Below are 15,963 nucleotides of genomic sequence, written 5' to 3'. Positions count from 1 at the left end.
CTTGTTGTTCCTTGTCGTAGAAAATCCAAACAGAATTGAGGACAAGGGTGGTGGGTTTTCTTGAAAGCGGAACCAATCATTTATGCAGCTGTCCTGGAAGACGATGGGGGAACCTTTAGGTTAAAACCCCTATCATGTTATTTGTTTCAGTCTGTGTGCAACTAGGAAGATTTCTCTTTACTTCCTGTCCCAGAGATGCAACAGGAGATTCAAAAGAATCTCCCAAAATTAAGGGAATTCTGAAAGATTTATCCTCCTCACTTATTCTGCTTACAACTGTTTGGATTTCCCATCACATTCTGTACAAACAATGGTCACCAATAAAAATATAGGGACTAATCTCAATAACAAAGACACAGGCATCAATACAAATCTTAACAGAGAGTCTAACCCTGCCAAATTCTATCCAAAACAAAAAAACAATTGCCATTACATACACTTTAACTGTGTTTTTTGGGGGGTGGTAATGAGACCCATTATAATATAAGATTTCTTTCTTGTTTACACAAACAACTAGAAAAGTGGGTTAGCCTATGACATGGTATACAAGTTCCTTTACCTGTATACTGGTTGCATTTCTTGGGCAATCCCAATGACCGAAGACTGGAGAAAGTTGTCAAACTCCTCAAATAGTTCACGAATGTTGGTCTTAAATTTCAGATCCAGGTCTAGTTGAATAATGCGAGTTATATCTGTCAAAACAAGAAGTACCAACCTTGAATTTTTTTGTAAGGTAGACTGAAATAAACAAATTTGCTATATTTAAAGTAGTTCTAAAGACTTAGGTTTTTTATCTTCATGCATGAAGGTAAAAAACCTTCTGTATGCAGCAGCAGTTCCCAGCCCCCCCCCCCCCAAATTTACCTGAGCCACATCTAGATCCAGCGATGTGCGAGAGCCTCGGCTCTCCCAGGTTTCTCCCTCCTTGTTGGCTGAGACATCAGCTGTAGCCATTGACTCCCACTACTGTCAATTACAGCCAATGAAGAGAGAGAGCAGGGGTGGGGCCGAGCCACAAATAGACACAGAGCAGGGGCTTGAGAGTGAGCCTGCTTGGGTGTCTCCATAGCAAGCTGTCTGCTATGGGGGAGGAGCTTTTAATATCACTTTAGGTTGGCCAGGGACATTAGACAATAGACAGATGGGTGTGACTGCAGAAGATCCTTTTTATGACTGCTATTAACAAACCTTCATACTTTCTCAAACAGCTGGACCTCTCATCAAAAAAAGTGAAAAATTTAAGTTCATCCCGGGCATGCATGCCACCAGGACCTGCAGCAATCTCTCTTCTTAAGTAGACAAACTCTTATGGAATACTCAAAGAGAATCTTTGCTATAAAAAATTGTGTCTGGCCTTTGGTGCGTTAGTTATTGGGTCTGCTGTCCCTATATGGCACAATTATTGTAGATTATGCTCAAAAGAGTCTTATTATTTGCATTTATGGGAACCCAAAAAATGTTACTTTGTCTATCCAAGGTCTCCAGTTTGTGCTCGTGTTATCTTGAGGTAAAAGAAGAGATATCCAAAATTAGTCAACAGACTTTGCTCCAGAGATTTCAGCTAAGGTGTAAATATCTACTGACAGTCATAGTCCACTCCTGAGAAATCAATTCAACAAAACTGTGCATCAACTGCTAAGGGCACAATCAGTCATAACATTTGAACATTCTAGGACCGAACAAAGCTAAACCTTCCCATGTGTGCAAGACTAACAAAACATTTCAGACAGTCCAATTAGAAACTGGATCTCAACTGTGACATTTTTTTGGCCATTACACGGTGTAGCAACTTTAGACCCACAAACAATTACAGTAGATGTATTCACTTGTAAACAAAACAATAAGTGCCGATTCACACTACAGCGACTTGGAATCCGACTTTCAGACCTCAAGTTGCCCCAAGTCGTTGGACATAAGAAATTCCATTGAAGTGAATGAGGGCTGTCTTAATGTACACTTCTGAAGTAGCTCAGACTTCAGAAAAGGTTCCTGTACTACTTCAAGGCGACTTTTAGGCAACTTGTATCCATAGATTTCAATAGAAATCGCCTCCAAGTCGGATCTCCAGCAACTTTACAGGAAAAGAAAATGGTTTACCTAGGCAAACCCCTCCCTTCCACAGAGCTGATTATTCTGTGATTGGCCACAGCCAAAAAGTCGCCTGTCCTGGAGGCAACTTCAAGTCGCGTATTTTATTTGGTAGCGTCAAACTAACAGCTGACTGCTCTGTACCCCTTGCAAACTTCATGCACGTATTTTGGGACTGTCCCCACATTAAAGGGGTTGTAAAGGCAGAATTTTTTTTAATCTTAATGCATTTTATGCATTAAGATAAAAATACTTCTGTGTGTAGCAGCCCCCCTCAGCCTCCTAACACTTACCTGAGGTCCCTCTCTGTCAAGCGATATCCACGACTGTCTCATCCATCCGAGATTCTCCTTCCCGATTGGCAAAGATACAGCAGCGGCACAATTGGCTCCATGTGCTGTCAAAGTCATCCTGGCAATCTCTGGTCATGGGGGCTTTGGCCAAATTCGACAAGGTTTGTGGGGGTTGGATGACATCTGTGGAACCGGTTTCAGAATACATTAAAAATAGATATAGTTAATGGTCCTTGGTATGGGATATAAAGAGAGGAGGAGGGTGTTTTGGGGTTTATGAGTGGTTACTGACTGAACTCATGTTAAAGAAAAGATTTGATTTTTTTTGGTGGCTCTTAAATTCTCTTGATTTGGAGGGGGGGGGGGGGGGTGCAGGCATTATCCTGTATGGTTGACCAATGTGTCATCGAGCTAGTTGACTTTACACCTACCTCCGACTGGAGGTTCAAAGAATGTACATATCTGTCTGAGCAAGTGTTGTATTGTTTTTACTTTTATTTCTTTTTTTTTTTGTGTATTTTGTTGTTGTAAACTGGTTACATTTTTACTGTGACTGGTTGTTGGTTTCCGCAATATGCAGCTTAATGTTGTATGTAATTTACCATAAAACTCAATAAAGAGTAATTTACAAAAAAAAATAAAAAATAACGTTTTTTACAACCCGAAAAATTATCGTGTGTACGCGGCATAAGTGCCAAGATGTCCATATATCATAGTGAAACACATAGGGGGTTATTTACGAAAGGCAAATCCACATTGCACTACAAGTGCAAATTGCACTTCAAAGTGCACTTTGAAGTGCAGTCGCTGTAGATGCGAGGGTGACATGCAAGGAAAATAAAAAACAGCATTTTAGATTGCATATGATTAGATGATAAAAATCAGCAGAGCTTCCCCTCATTTCAGATCTACCCCTCAGAGTTACAGCGACTGCACTTCCAAGTGCAATTTGCACTTGTAGTTTGCACTTGTAGTGCAAAGTGGATTTGCCTTTTGAAAATAACCCCCATAGAATAATAATCAGTAGTAATATTTATAGACTGCAGTATTGGCCACTAACTTTCTACATAGTCAGGCCTCATACAGAAGCGAAATGTAGGCAAACACTAAACAATCAACTATTATTTGCTCCCTTTGGGTCTGTTAAATATGCCATAGAAATTGTTTTGTTATATATGTTTGAGAAGTTCAAAAAATACCTGTTGAGTATGTCAGAAATTTTCGGCTGTCCCATGTCTTTTGCACAAATCCTGTGTTATCTTCAGGAGACGAATCAGTCACCCCAGTTGTGATATTGTAACTACAGAATGTTTAGCCTTACGAAACGTCAGGCAGCTCAGCCGTCTGACGAGTCGCGTCCCATTGAATGCAATGGAACCGTTTTAATAGGAGCGACGCTCCGACTTAGAAAAAGGTTCCTGTACGACTTCGGGGGCGGCTCGGGGCGACCTGCATTGACTTCTATACAGAGTCGCCCCCGAAGTCGTGCCGCTGCAGTGTGAACCGACTCTAAAGCATAGTACTGTACACACTGCTAGTTTTGTTTCGTTCAACCCAGCGGGCTGAACGGAAAAAAACTGACAGCTCAGGTCTGGACCACTGTACCAACAACCCGATGTCAGTACAGCAATTTCCTCTGCTATTCTATTGTGTTCTGGCAGGGGGACTGTCCACCTGCCAGAACACTCCGATCAGCGTTCTCAGCCATTGCCTGAGAGAGCTGATCAGGAGCCGGTCTGCAGACCTTTTTTTGTTCTGACATACACTTCAACAGATCATTTTCATAAAGAAAATAAAGCCCTGTCTTATACAAATATATTACATTTGACATAAAACCAGTGTTTTCTGCATTGCCTTTGAGAAACCTTGATTTAGCCTTATGTTTGCATGGTTCCCAAAGACACTGCCAGCCAAAGGCTTATCCAAAAAAAACAGAGGTTAGACAGATTGGAAAAATTTTGAAATTGTATTACTAATTTACCCCCAACAATTTCAGGTCAGGGTGGCATCTTGCTGCCTCCCCCAACTTCACCTCTGTACAGACTGGGTTTAGGACCCAAACCTCAGGCCAAATAGATTAAAATGCTGGATCGTGCCAGTGCATCTAACATTATAATAGGTGTTTACAGATTTATTCTTACAGTCAATGTTCTGTTATAAACATTTGTTAAGTATATAATATGCACTGCCCTATTGTTATGGTTAGAAAGATGCCCAATATTTCAATGCACATGACATTCCATGATACAGCAGCAAATGTATCTACAATTGTATGGCAATTGTACTAATGTCAAAAATCACCACATTAGAAAAATATTGTTTGCAGGGTGCCAATGTGACCCTTACCCTAAAAATGCCAGTTGTCATCCTGAGCCAAAAGCTTCAATGCCTTACTGACCCAGAGAAAGTATTCAGATCAGGAGTTCTGAGTTTATATCTTTATAAATCTCTTCTCCAAAGCAAATACTTAATAAATAAAATCATAGATTAAACATGGCAGCCTTGTAACCAGCATTTTCAGGACATCAGCAATGTAGGTTGCTTAGGATTATTAGAACAGGTTTTCTTTAAAGTGGAACTATTAAATATTTTATTTGGTTTCAGACAGAGCAGGGAAGGGTCAGAAGCCCGATTTCTTGCTATTTATGTTTCTATTTGAGAGAAAGACATGACTGCAAGTGAAGAGAAACAGCTTCCTTTGACAGCCATCAATGAAACGGTTCTACTTAATGCCAAGCGCCCCTTTGACCTCCCAATGGCTTTGATAGAGCGTTGTGGTTGCATAGTCGTTTTCTTTTCTTTTTTTCTCTTTTTGTTCTCACTCTTGGAAAGTGATAACTTTGACTTTATTGAAGCCTATATGGCAGTTTGGCTGGCAGCCCAAAAAGAGGATATATCCTGAGAGATATCTATCCGATTTGTTACTTGTACTATTTTGTGGCTACCCCTAATCCATAACCTGTAACATTTTACATCATTCTTTTTTTGCAAAAACTCCTTTGTAATGTTTTGGTAATATCCACTGTCTTGTTTTAATAAGGGTTTGCATTTGAATTACATACTTTCACAAAAGCATAAAAATGATTGGAAAAGTAATGGTTCTACTTTAATTGCTACTATTGCTGCCTGTGTCTTCTTGTACAGTTTCCACTTGTTACTAGGATATAAAGAAGGGAAATTAGCCAAAAATATAGGTGGCAAATGATTACCAACAGTGCTGGAGCCGCACGAATAAAGAATGTTACCAAAAATGTTGATGTGGCTTATAAGAACAGTAACATATATAATAAAAGCTTAGTCATTTTTTATTATCCTTATTTAAAATGCATCTCATAATTTTTAAAACACATCATTCTAGAGACTCTACAAGACTGTTATTAAATTACATTATTCCTTTTACAGGTTCTACCACACATACAATTATTGCTTAAAATTACCAGGGGTCACGTCCTGGGGAAAAAAAGTGTGGGAACAACCACCCAAGATCCGATATGAAGGCGGGGGAAGAAACATAGTGGGCAGCTGTGCTGGCAAGCGCTGCTCACTAGTACAGCATCGCAAGGAGAGGGAGAGGGAGGGGGAAGAGCCCGTGGCTGCAATGGCGTTACTAGGGTTGGTGTCACCCCCCTCCACCATCTATAGTCGCCCCTCAGTATAAACCCCCCGCCACTAAGTATATACCCCCCTCCATCCGTCCACCAAGTATAAACCCCTCCCTCAGTACAGACCTTCCTCAGTACAGACCACCCCTCCATTAGTACAGACCCCCCAGGACAAGCCCCCCCCCTCCATTAGGACAGACCCCCCCACAAACCACCCCCCTCCATTAGTACAGACCCCCCAGGACAAGCCACTCCCCCCTCCATTAGGACAGACCCCGTCCACAAACCACCCCCCTCCATTAGTACAGACCCCCCCACAAACCTTCCCCCCTCCATTAGTACAGACACCCCCAGGACAAACCCCCCCCACCATTAGTACAGAACCCCCACAAACCACCCCCTCCATTAGTACAGACCACCCCCCACAAACCTCCCCCCTCCATTAGTACAGACACCCACAGGACAAACACCCACAGGATAAACACCCCCCCTCCATTAGGATAGACCCCCCCACAAATAGTAGAGAACCCCCCAGGACAAGCCACCCCCCCTGCATTAGGAAAGACCCCCCCACAAACCACCCCCCCTCCATTAGTACAGACCCCCCCCCACCATTGATACAGACCCCCCAGGACCAGCCACCCCCTCTGCATTAGGACAGACCTGTACTAATGGAGGGGGAGTTTGTGGGGGTGGTCTGTACTAATGGAGGGGGGTGGTTTTTGGGGGTTGATCTGTACTAATGGAGGGGGTGGTTTGTGGGGGGGTCTGTACTAATGCCATTAGTACAGACCCCCCCACAAACCACCCCCCCTCCATTAGTACAGATCAACCCCCAAAAACCACCCCCCCACGTAGTACATACCCTCCACAAACCCCCCCCCTCCATTAGTAAAGAACTTCCCCCTTGACTCAGGACAAACCCCACCCGGGCGGCAGCTGGAGAGGACAGTGTGCATCCGCCCGGGTGGAGAAGATTGCGACAGTCTCAGAGAGGAGAAAAAAAAAAAGGACCGGACCTCCCACCCCGCAACGACATCACTGCACGACAGGAGGATGGAGGGGGGAAGGACTTGGGCAGGAAACAGCGGCGAAAGAGACCGGTGGAGTGAGCTCCTCTGGAACCGACATGGAGAGGAGGAGGAAGGAGAGCACTCTGGCGCTTGAGCGCCCCCACCACTGTGGCGCCTGGGTGAACTGCACCCCGTGTAGGATGGGCCCTGGGCTCGGCTGCTCGAGTCCTGCAAAGGGAACGGCGTTCCTGCTGTGATCAAAGTGCAGGGACGCCGTTCCCACACGTTCCCGCAGGACTCGAGCCCTGATTTCTACATGATTAGCAATTTGTATCAGAAACACATACAGCCATTGCTGAACTCTCCATTCAAACAAAAATAGATATAAGTAGCTATGCCACTATTCAGACACAAATTTACAGCATGCTTGTTTTGGGACTGTGACAACTATTTGACATGGCCAGATATTTTTAGGAGGTATTCTGCATTGACAGCCCACATTTCTCTGTTTCAAAAGTATTTATTGAAAGTATTTTACAAAGGTAGGCATAAACATACAAAAATAAGACCTACAATCTGCCTTGCTTGAATCAACCCAACAGGAATAAAGTGCAGAAACTGCAATGCAAGCGGCATAAAGTGTTAACTTGGAGATCAAAACAATAGTAAACTGTGGGAATGCGTACTAACAGTCACAAGATCGACAGGAGGAATTTATATTATTGTTACAAACTTGAAAAGGGGGGGGGGGAACGCAAGTGCCCCCACATTTCTCACATAATGAAGTGAAAATGACTGGCATGAAGACTTATACCTTATGCAGTTACTGTTTTTTTTTTTTTTTTTTGCCAAGCACTGGGTTTACCTCAAGAATCAGATGCAGTAAGCAGAGTAAAAAAAAAAAAACACACACACACAAAGGTTTCTTCCTTCCTTCTGCCCTTTTCTACTTATTTCTTCTTCCATATTGGCTACAGAGTGTGAAAAGGCCAATAAGGTGTGGTGGAAAGGGAAGGCCACAGAGTAACCAGAAAGAATACTATTACTGCTACTAGAATGCCCTGTGAGAGATGTGCCAGTTCTACCCATAAAGTATTTGTAAACACAATGCTAGACATCCTAATTAAATTATTAGCAACAAGCATTTTCAAATATAATCTATTACTTTTGTAATGACATTTTGATTTTTTTCTGGCTGTGGAGTAGGTCTAAAAATAAGTGGGCTGGCGTCACACACAATGATGAATTTATTTTCCTGTCTGTGTATTGGCTGCAAGAAGATTGAAAGTGGGGCACCTGCTGGGAGCTGCTGTCAATCAGTGGGGCTTGGACAAGAAAAGTGGTTAATAAACCAACTATGGAGATCCAGGTAAGCTGTGTGTCTGCTCAGCATCCTGTATCTCCAATGTGTAGGAGCAGACACACAAAATGACAATGCCAGCATAGATATGCTTCTGTGCTTGGAATAGAATACAAAGGAGAACTGGTAAATATAGAAAGCAAAAAAGAAAGGGATACATTTAAAGAAAAACAGAATGAAAAACAGACATATCGAATTTGAACCTTTGGGAAAATATACAAGTTAAAATGTAAAAAAAAAGTAGTACCTTAAATTTAAGTAAAAGCTAAAATGATGTATAGTAACAATTACCTATACCTTCACACTTTGGCATGAATGCTCATTTGTCAGGATATACCATGAGGGAACTGAGGCTTGGGTTGAGGGTTAATAATTATTTAAAAATAAAGAGAAAAAAGCCTCCACAGACAAGCCACAATATGCAACATGATGACTATTGAAAATAAAACATGGAAAAGGAAAACAAAAAACTGCTGAGACCTTGAAAAGAACAATACATTAATTTTGTTTCCAAACAGCACCAAAACCTGCAGTCTACTGGCTTGGTGTTAACATTATGCTGCTGTAAAAATAAGCTACACCTAGGCCACCACTAGAAGGTGCTGTTTGGAAACAGGAGACCTCTCCTGCACTGGGCTGAATATTAAGCCAGTCTCACAAAGTAATTAATTCCCAGCGGAATAGGATGTAAATAAATATAGCTTCAGGAAAGTGAAGGACAGTCCTGTAAAAGTAAAGGTAATCCATCACACTGGCGTTTTTGCTAGAGTTTATTTGGGGAAAAGTACACAAACATAATTCATAGTAAAATGTCTTCTATTAAAAGAACTTTACACAACAGAGAAGCCCCAGAAGACAGTGCTGTAAAAGAATTAGGTGACATGAAACTGTGCTTGATTCATTCAAGAGTATTTCCAAATTTTGCAGTCAAATTTACAATGTCACTATATGTTTATGTTTTCTCATTCAAACAGCATAACAAATATATATATATATATATATATATATATATATATATATATATATATATATATATATATATATATATATATATATATATATATATATATACACACACACACACCTTATTATATATATTTTTTCCCTTTTCCTCCTACCGTTTAGAGCGGGGATATGCAATTAGCGGGCCTCCAGCTGTTGCAGAACTACAAATCCCATGAGGCATAGCAAGAGTCTGACAGTCACGAGCATGACACCCAGAGGCAGAGGCATGATGGGATTTGTAGTTTTGCAACATCTGGAGGTCCGCTAATTGCATATCCCTGGTTTAGAGGTTAAGAGAAGGTGTCATGGCTGACAGCAAAATTTCTGTCTCAACAGAAAGGCTTAAGCTGGCTACACACAGACATTTGACCGATTCAGCAGGGATCGTTCAAATTTGGATCTATCTATTGGCACCCTGGTTGGACAGAAGTCAGACTGTTTGGTTTTTCCCAATTGATCAGTACCGCTGGCAGCAATGATCAGTGTATTCTGGTGTCAAGGAAGTCTCCCCATCATCAGAGCACAATACCACAGCGGGCATCATTCCCCAATCCACCTTGAATGTGTGGATGGGGGAGTCGGATCTTTTTTTTTTTGTTCAGCTGGTTGAACCAAAATAAATAAACATGATTAATGTATTAGCTACCTTAGGAAAGATGAGCTCCCTCCATTAACATACAATGAAAAGGGCAAGCTTCCAAAGCTGGGTACACACAAATAAAAATTCAGCAGGAACCAGATGAATTTCGATCTGTGTTTGGCCCTGATTAAAAGAAACTGACTGTCACAGTACATGTTGGCATTCATGATTTCCTCAATGAACTGTAGCTCTCCAGTGCAGGCAGCACTCTTGCAGCCCCAGACCATGACACTTCCACCACCATGATTGACTGTAGGCAAGACACACTTGTATTTGTACTCCTCGCCTGGTTGCTGCCACACACGCTTGACACCATCTGTTCAAATATTTAATTAATGGAACAGTTCAGTACAGTACATTGTGAAAGTAGTACATTTTGTGGTAAATAGATAATAAACAATAGTAGTCAGTACATAAATACAGGATTATATATGATCTGCAAGGAAGGGAAACGACATAGTTAGGGTACTTAATACTAGCAGTAAACAGGTCGTTGACATAGTAAATGAGTATAGGACCATGGAAATGGGTCAACTGGTAATCAACATTGAGTAAATTGGTCCTGAGGGCATCTTCGGTATATTGTTCCAAAAAGGCCTTCCGATTAGGGTAGGCGAGGTGCGGTATAGTCTTGCCCCTATGGTTATGAGAGAGAAATATTCCAAGATTTGGAAGACGAGGGGGGAAAAGATATTAGAAAGGAATTTTGCACTTTGTGGCGTTTAGGTCTCAGGGTTATAGGTCTCATGGACCTTCTGGCTCAGGTCGTATTGGAGGAGCAGGATTAGCAGAAAGACAGCAATACAGGGGGGGAAGAAAGAAAAAGGAGGGGGAGTTAAAGGGGTCACAGGAGGGAATAAAGGAGGGTGGAGTAAGGTTCCCTAGTGAGGATCTCATTATCCGCGTCCCTATAACCATTCATACATCTGGTTGTTGCCCGTGGGAATTGGAGAATTGCCCTCAGTTGGGTCAATGGCTAGGTGGTAAGGATATATTTAACGCAGATGATTTTTGGGGATTGGTGATTAGTCGGGATGTCTTACCAAATCGGAACAGGGTCTACAGTAGGTTAGGGGTGGAGATCAAGGGTGAGGTTAAAAATATGAGGACGTCATCCGCAAATAGGCATAATTTGTGGTGGAGTCTCCCTAGTTCTAGTCCTTGAATATTAGGGTTGGATCAAATCAGAATTGCCAGCAGTTCAATGGCTAGTGCAAAGAGGATCGGGGAGAGAAGGCAGCCCTGTTGAGCACCTCTTTCTATGGGGAAGAGCTCAGATTGGAAACCCGAGTAGTTGACAAAAGCTTTCAGGTTTTGATAAAGGGGCGAAACCCATTGTAGAAAGTGAGAGCCAAATCCCCATAATTGAAGGACAGAAGTGAGGTATGACCAGGACAGGGTGTCGAAAGCCTTTGGAATGTCTAGAGTGATGAAGCAGGATGGTATATGGCAGGGGTGGCCAACCAGCGGCCCAGGGGCCACATGTGGCCCGCGGAGCCCTCTGATGTGGCCTGCGACCTCCTGATCTGGAATGGCGGGTTGCAGACCCACCATCCCAGAGCATCAGTGTTGTGAATGAAGCTGGTCATAGAGGAAGAAAGTGGTTGCGGAGCACAGCCCCATAAGCCGGTGCTTCCTCTACAGCACTGGCTTTGGCCACAGGCGGAGTCTATGGCAGATTTCAGTTAACCCGCAGGATAGACACAGGTGCACTACGCTGCGCCCGCGGTGTGGGTAAACCACAGCACATCAGTGTGAAAGCAGTCTTAGGCCCTTTTCAAACGATTACCCCCGACCAAATGGGACCCTCAATTCATCTCTATAAAGCGACAGGTGTCCGTTTACGCCCGCCTACCACCAATCTGAAAAACAGAAGGGAATTCGTTCCCTTCCATCAGGGTGGATCAGAGGGCCTATAGAGAGTAGCCGTGACCTGTCATCTGCCCGCTCCGCTCATTGTGGCCCACGACTGATTACCAAGTTGCTTAAGTGGCCCTCGCTCTTCAAAAGGTTGGTCACCCCTGGTATATGGTGAGTGCGGGCCCATGGGCCAGGAGTATGGCTCTTTTGATATTGTCCCCTGGTTGAATGAATCCCGCTTGATCATTGTGAACTAGCGAACTGATGATGGGATTGAGGTGTGAGGATAAGACTTTAGCTAAATGTTTGATATCTAAGTTGAGTATTGAGATTGGCCTATAGTTGGACCAGGCAGTGTTATCTGTGTTAGGTTTGGGTATCATCGAGATTGATGCTGTGATGGATTCTGTGCGAAAGGAATGGCCTAGGAGTAAGGAGTTAAGTGCCTCCACTAGTGGAGGGATGAAAAAGTCTGCAAACCTTTTATACTAAGTAGTTGAAAAGCAGTCAGTGCCCGGGCGTTTGTGTGGTTTTGGTGATTTTATGGCTTGTTGGATTTCCTCGGCCATGATGGGGTTTTTCCAGCGATTCTTTATGAACGGAAGAGAGAGTAGGCAAGCAGATAGTTTAAAGAAGATTGTTTATGTGGGATTGGCTAGAGGTGTGGGTGTTTTTGTATAGGTCGGATAGTTGTTTGCGGAATACTTTTATTATCTTTAGTGGATTAATGGTGTATGTGTCTTTGGTCAGTTTCAGTCTCACCAGTCTAGGGTGAAGTCAGCTTTGCGAAGTGCTAGTGCAAGAAAAGTATCCGGTTTATTGGCTTTCATTAAACTTTATGGCGCGACCGGCGGAGCACTTTTTCCGATGAGTCAGAGAGGAAAAGGTCTAGTTCTAAGCAGGCTTTCTCAAAGTCGCGTTTGGTTGACGGAGATGGGAAAGTTTGGAAGGCTTCAGAGGTAGTGTGGCTTCAGAGGTAGTGTAACACGTTTCTTCTAAAATTTTATGACAAAAGGCATCTTTCATTACGTTGGTGGGAAGCCTGACTAATACACACACCTCTGATGACTGGTTTACGAGCTTCCCAAATAGTCAGAGGAGAGACCTGATATGTTGTTTGTCAGATAGTCTGTAATTACAGTAGCTCTTTCTAGATGGTGGGTAGGGTTCAAGAACGCTCATTTAGTCTAGAGACTAGGGAAGAGAATGAGATAAGGATTTCGTTGTGGTCTGACCAAGCACAGGGAACAATATCCAAGGTCAGGATCAGAGAAGTGCTCACACTGACCAGGATGGGATCAATGCGAGAGATTTGTTTGTGAGTGAGTAGTAAGTGTATTGACGCTTGGCCGAATTTTGTTCACGCCAAGTGTCAAGAAGGGAGTGTTGGTTTAAGAGCTGTTGATAGGAGAGGCGATGAGCTGCTGTTGTGGGATTTATTGAGGGTCGGGTAAATGACCCGATTGGAGTCACCACATAGTATTAAAGTCCTGTTTGTATGGGAGGCTACTACAGACAGTAGGTGGCAGAGGAATGACAGGGGCTTCTTGTTGGGGGCATAGTACAAGACTATGGTGACCGTGCTGTCTAGGAGTCCTGTGAGGATAAGATAGCGACCTTCCAGGTCTCTGGTCTCCGCCTGGAGTGTGAATGGAGTTGTACAGTGGAATGTCACCAGTACTCCCCACTTGCGGTTATTGTTTGCCAAAGAATTTAGGTGTGGAATGGGTAGAAAAATGTGTCTCCTGAAGGCAAACCACTTGGGCTGAGAGTGGGGAGATTGAACGAAAGGCTTTGGTGCGTTTGGTTGGGGAGTTGAGGCCCTGTACATTGAAGGTTAGAATGTTCAAGGCTGCCATGGTAAAATTTGAAAGGCAGTTGGAGGGTAGTGGGGGTAACTGTTATGAGTGTGAGATACCTCACTGGGGAGCATTGGGGGGGGGAGACCAGGAGTTGGGGGAGGAATGGTAGGGGGTAGCTGAGGCATGAAGAGAAGGTGTGGGTTTAGCTGGATGTGGTGTTAGAGGTAGTGCAGTCTGATTGGTGCAGGGTAAAATTCCGTCTCACCAAGGGACTTAAACATGGGTCCTAGGTGTGCCCCAAAAAAAGTGGTTGGGGTTACCAGGGCAACAGTGAGCAGTCTCCGGGACTGCGACAGCTGATGGCTATAAACTTAAAACAATAGTACAATGAGTGGTGAAGGAAGATGCAGTTCAGGGGGGAATCCAATGGGAATAGGGGTAATTAAGTAGATTGGAAAGTTAGTGTCTGGAACCAATGCAGTATTTAGAAGTTAGCAGTATGGAACTTAAAATAACGATTAACAGTACAATAGTGGAAGTCCAACGCAGAACATAAATGTCAATATTTGCGTAGGGTACAGATCTGTCTGGCCTCGTGACAGGCCGAGGGAGATAGGGTCCCCTATTGCAGTAGATAATCATGGATTCCTGGTGCTCCGGATTGGGTTAGACTTTTAGGGTGCACTGCAAGAGTGGGTCGTCCAGAGGTTGGAGATCGGAGCGTAAGGGGCGCATGAATTTACCAAGAATAGGCTGCAGAGAAGGATACTGTCAACGGGACATGTGAGAAAAGGCAGAGCCAACTTACAGGGCAAGGGGTTTTTAACCCCGTGGAGAGTAGGAGAGTTAATTATGGTGGTGATGAAGAACCAGAATGGGTCTTGTGTTCCTGGGTTTATCAGTCCATGGAATCTTGGCGGTCCTGGGTGTCTCAATCCTTCTTAGGGAAGCAGAAGCTGCATGGCATTTAGTATCCTCGGAAGTGGCTTTGATGGGGGCAAGTTGGAGGTCCAGTAGTGTGGCTTGGAGGTCAGCCATCATTTTGCAGAGATGTGGTGAACCTCTGTAGGAAAAGTGAACCGTAAAGGGAAAGCTCCATCTGTAGGTGATGCGATGGTGTTGCAGGACGAGCAGGAGGGGTTTCATCTCCTTACGTTTGAAGAGTGCGAGTTGGGAAAGGTCTTGAAAAATTCGGTAGCAGTTACCTTGGAAGGTTAGGGTATCTTTATTGCATGGCGCCACCATTAGCTGTTCTTTGGTGCAGAAATAGTGGAGCTTTACTACAATGTCCCAAGAAGGGCCCTCTTCCAATCGCGAGGCTAGGGATCTGTGGATTCTGTCAATTTCCAATTGTTTGATCGGGATGGCTAGAGCTAGTTCTTGAAAGAGTGCAGTGGTGGTGGATTGAAGATCAACTACGGTCTAAGGCAGGGCTCAAAATTTCAAGTCCTGAGCTACTAGCCAGGCCTTATGGGTTACTCGCCACCAGTTGCCCCACCCAACGCCTACCCTGCCCTGCCCCCGATTCCGCCCCAAAACACGCCCTCAAATATCGCATGAAATTACACTGTTAAATGTTTTATGCAAAATTAAGTTACAAAAATAAAATATTAACAATAACTTTATCAGTGCTTATCAGTGCCCAGGAATGCAGCCTATCAGTGTGGCCCCATCAGTGCCTCCTCAAAAGTGCTCATCAATGCAGCCTGATCAGTGTCCATCAATGCAGCCTCACCAGCGCCTAAGCCTTATCAGACAGGAAAATGTAGTTGGTTAGCAGGCTGGTTAGTAAATTGAGAAAGGAATTTCTCCTCTACCTCCAACACCTCCCCGGTACACTTCTACCTCAAATGCATCCCCCAGTACACCTCTACCTCCAATGCCTCCCCCAGTCTTCCAAAGCATCCGCCCTCCCCTAGCCCACCTCTACCTTTAATTCCTCTTTCCAGCATATATTTGCCTCCTTACGCCCCCCTCCCACACCTGTGCTTTTAACGACCCCCAAGCACACCTTGTCCTACAACCACCCCTCTCTAGCACACCTATGCCTCTAATCCCCCCTCAATCCAGCACATCTATACTTTCAATTTTCCCCCCAATCCATCATACCATTGCCTCCAGATCCACCCCCTCCACATCATACCTAAGCCTCCAATTACTCCCCATTATGTTATACCTATGCCTCCAATTGCACCCCCCCTCGCCCCAATCTATCATACAGTATGATAGATTGGGGGATGGGGTGGAATTGGAGGCACATGTATGATAGTGTGGGGGGTGGAATTGGAGGCTTGGTATGA

General features: G+C 43.8%; 1 protein-coding gene across 1 annotated transcript in view; it reads right to left on the bottom strand.

Annotated features, from left to right (window-relative positions):
• XXYLT1 (xyloside xylosyltransferase 1) overlaps positions 1–15,963 on the bottom strand; it is a 286,052-nt gene that overhangs the window by 147,557 nt on the left and 122,532 nt on the right. The window contains exon 3 of the mRNA XM_040349500.1: positions 560–692. Coding sequence (XP_040205434.1) covers positions 560–692 — 133 coding nt within the window. The remainder of the gene's footprint in view (positions 1–559; positions 693–15,963) is intronic.

Source organism: Rana temporaria, chromosome 4, assembly GCF_905171775.1.
Source record: "Rana temporaria chromosome 4, aRanTem1.1, whole genome shotgun sequence".
NCBI lineage: Eukaryota > Metazoa > Chordata > Amphibia > Anura > Ranidae > Rana > Rana temporaria.
Note: the sequence above shows the minus strand (reverse complement) of the source record. Positions and strands in the feature narration are given on the sequence as shown.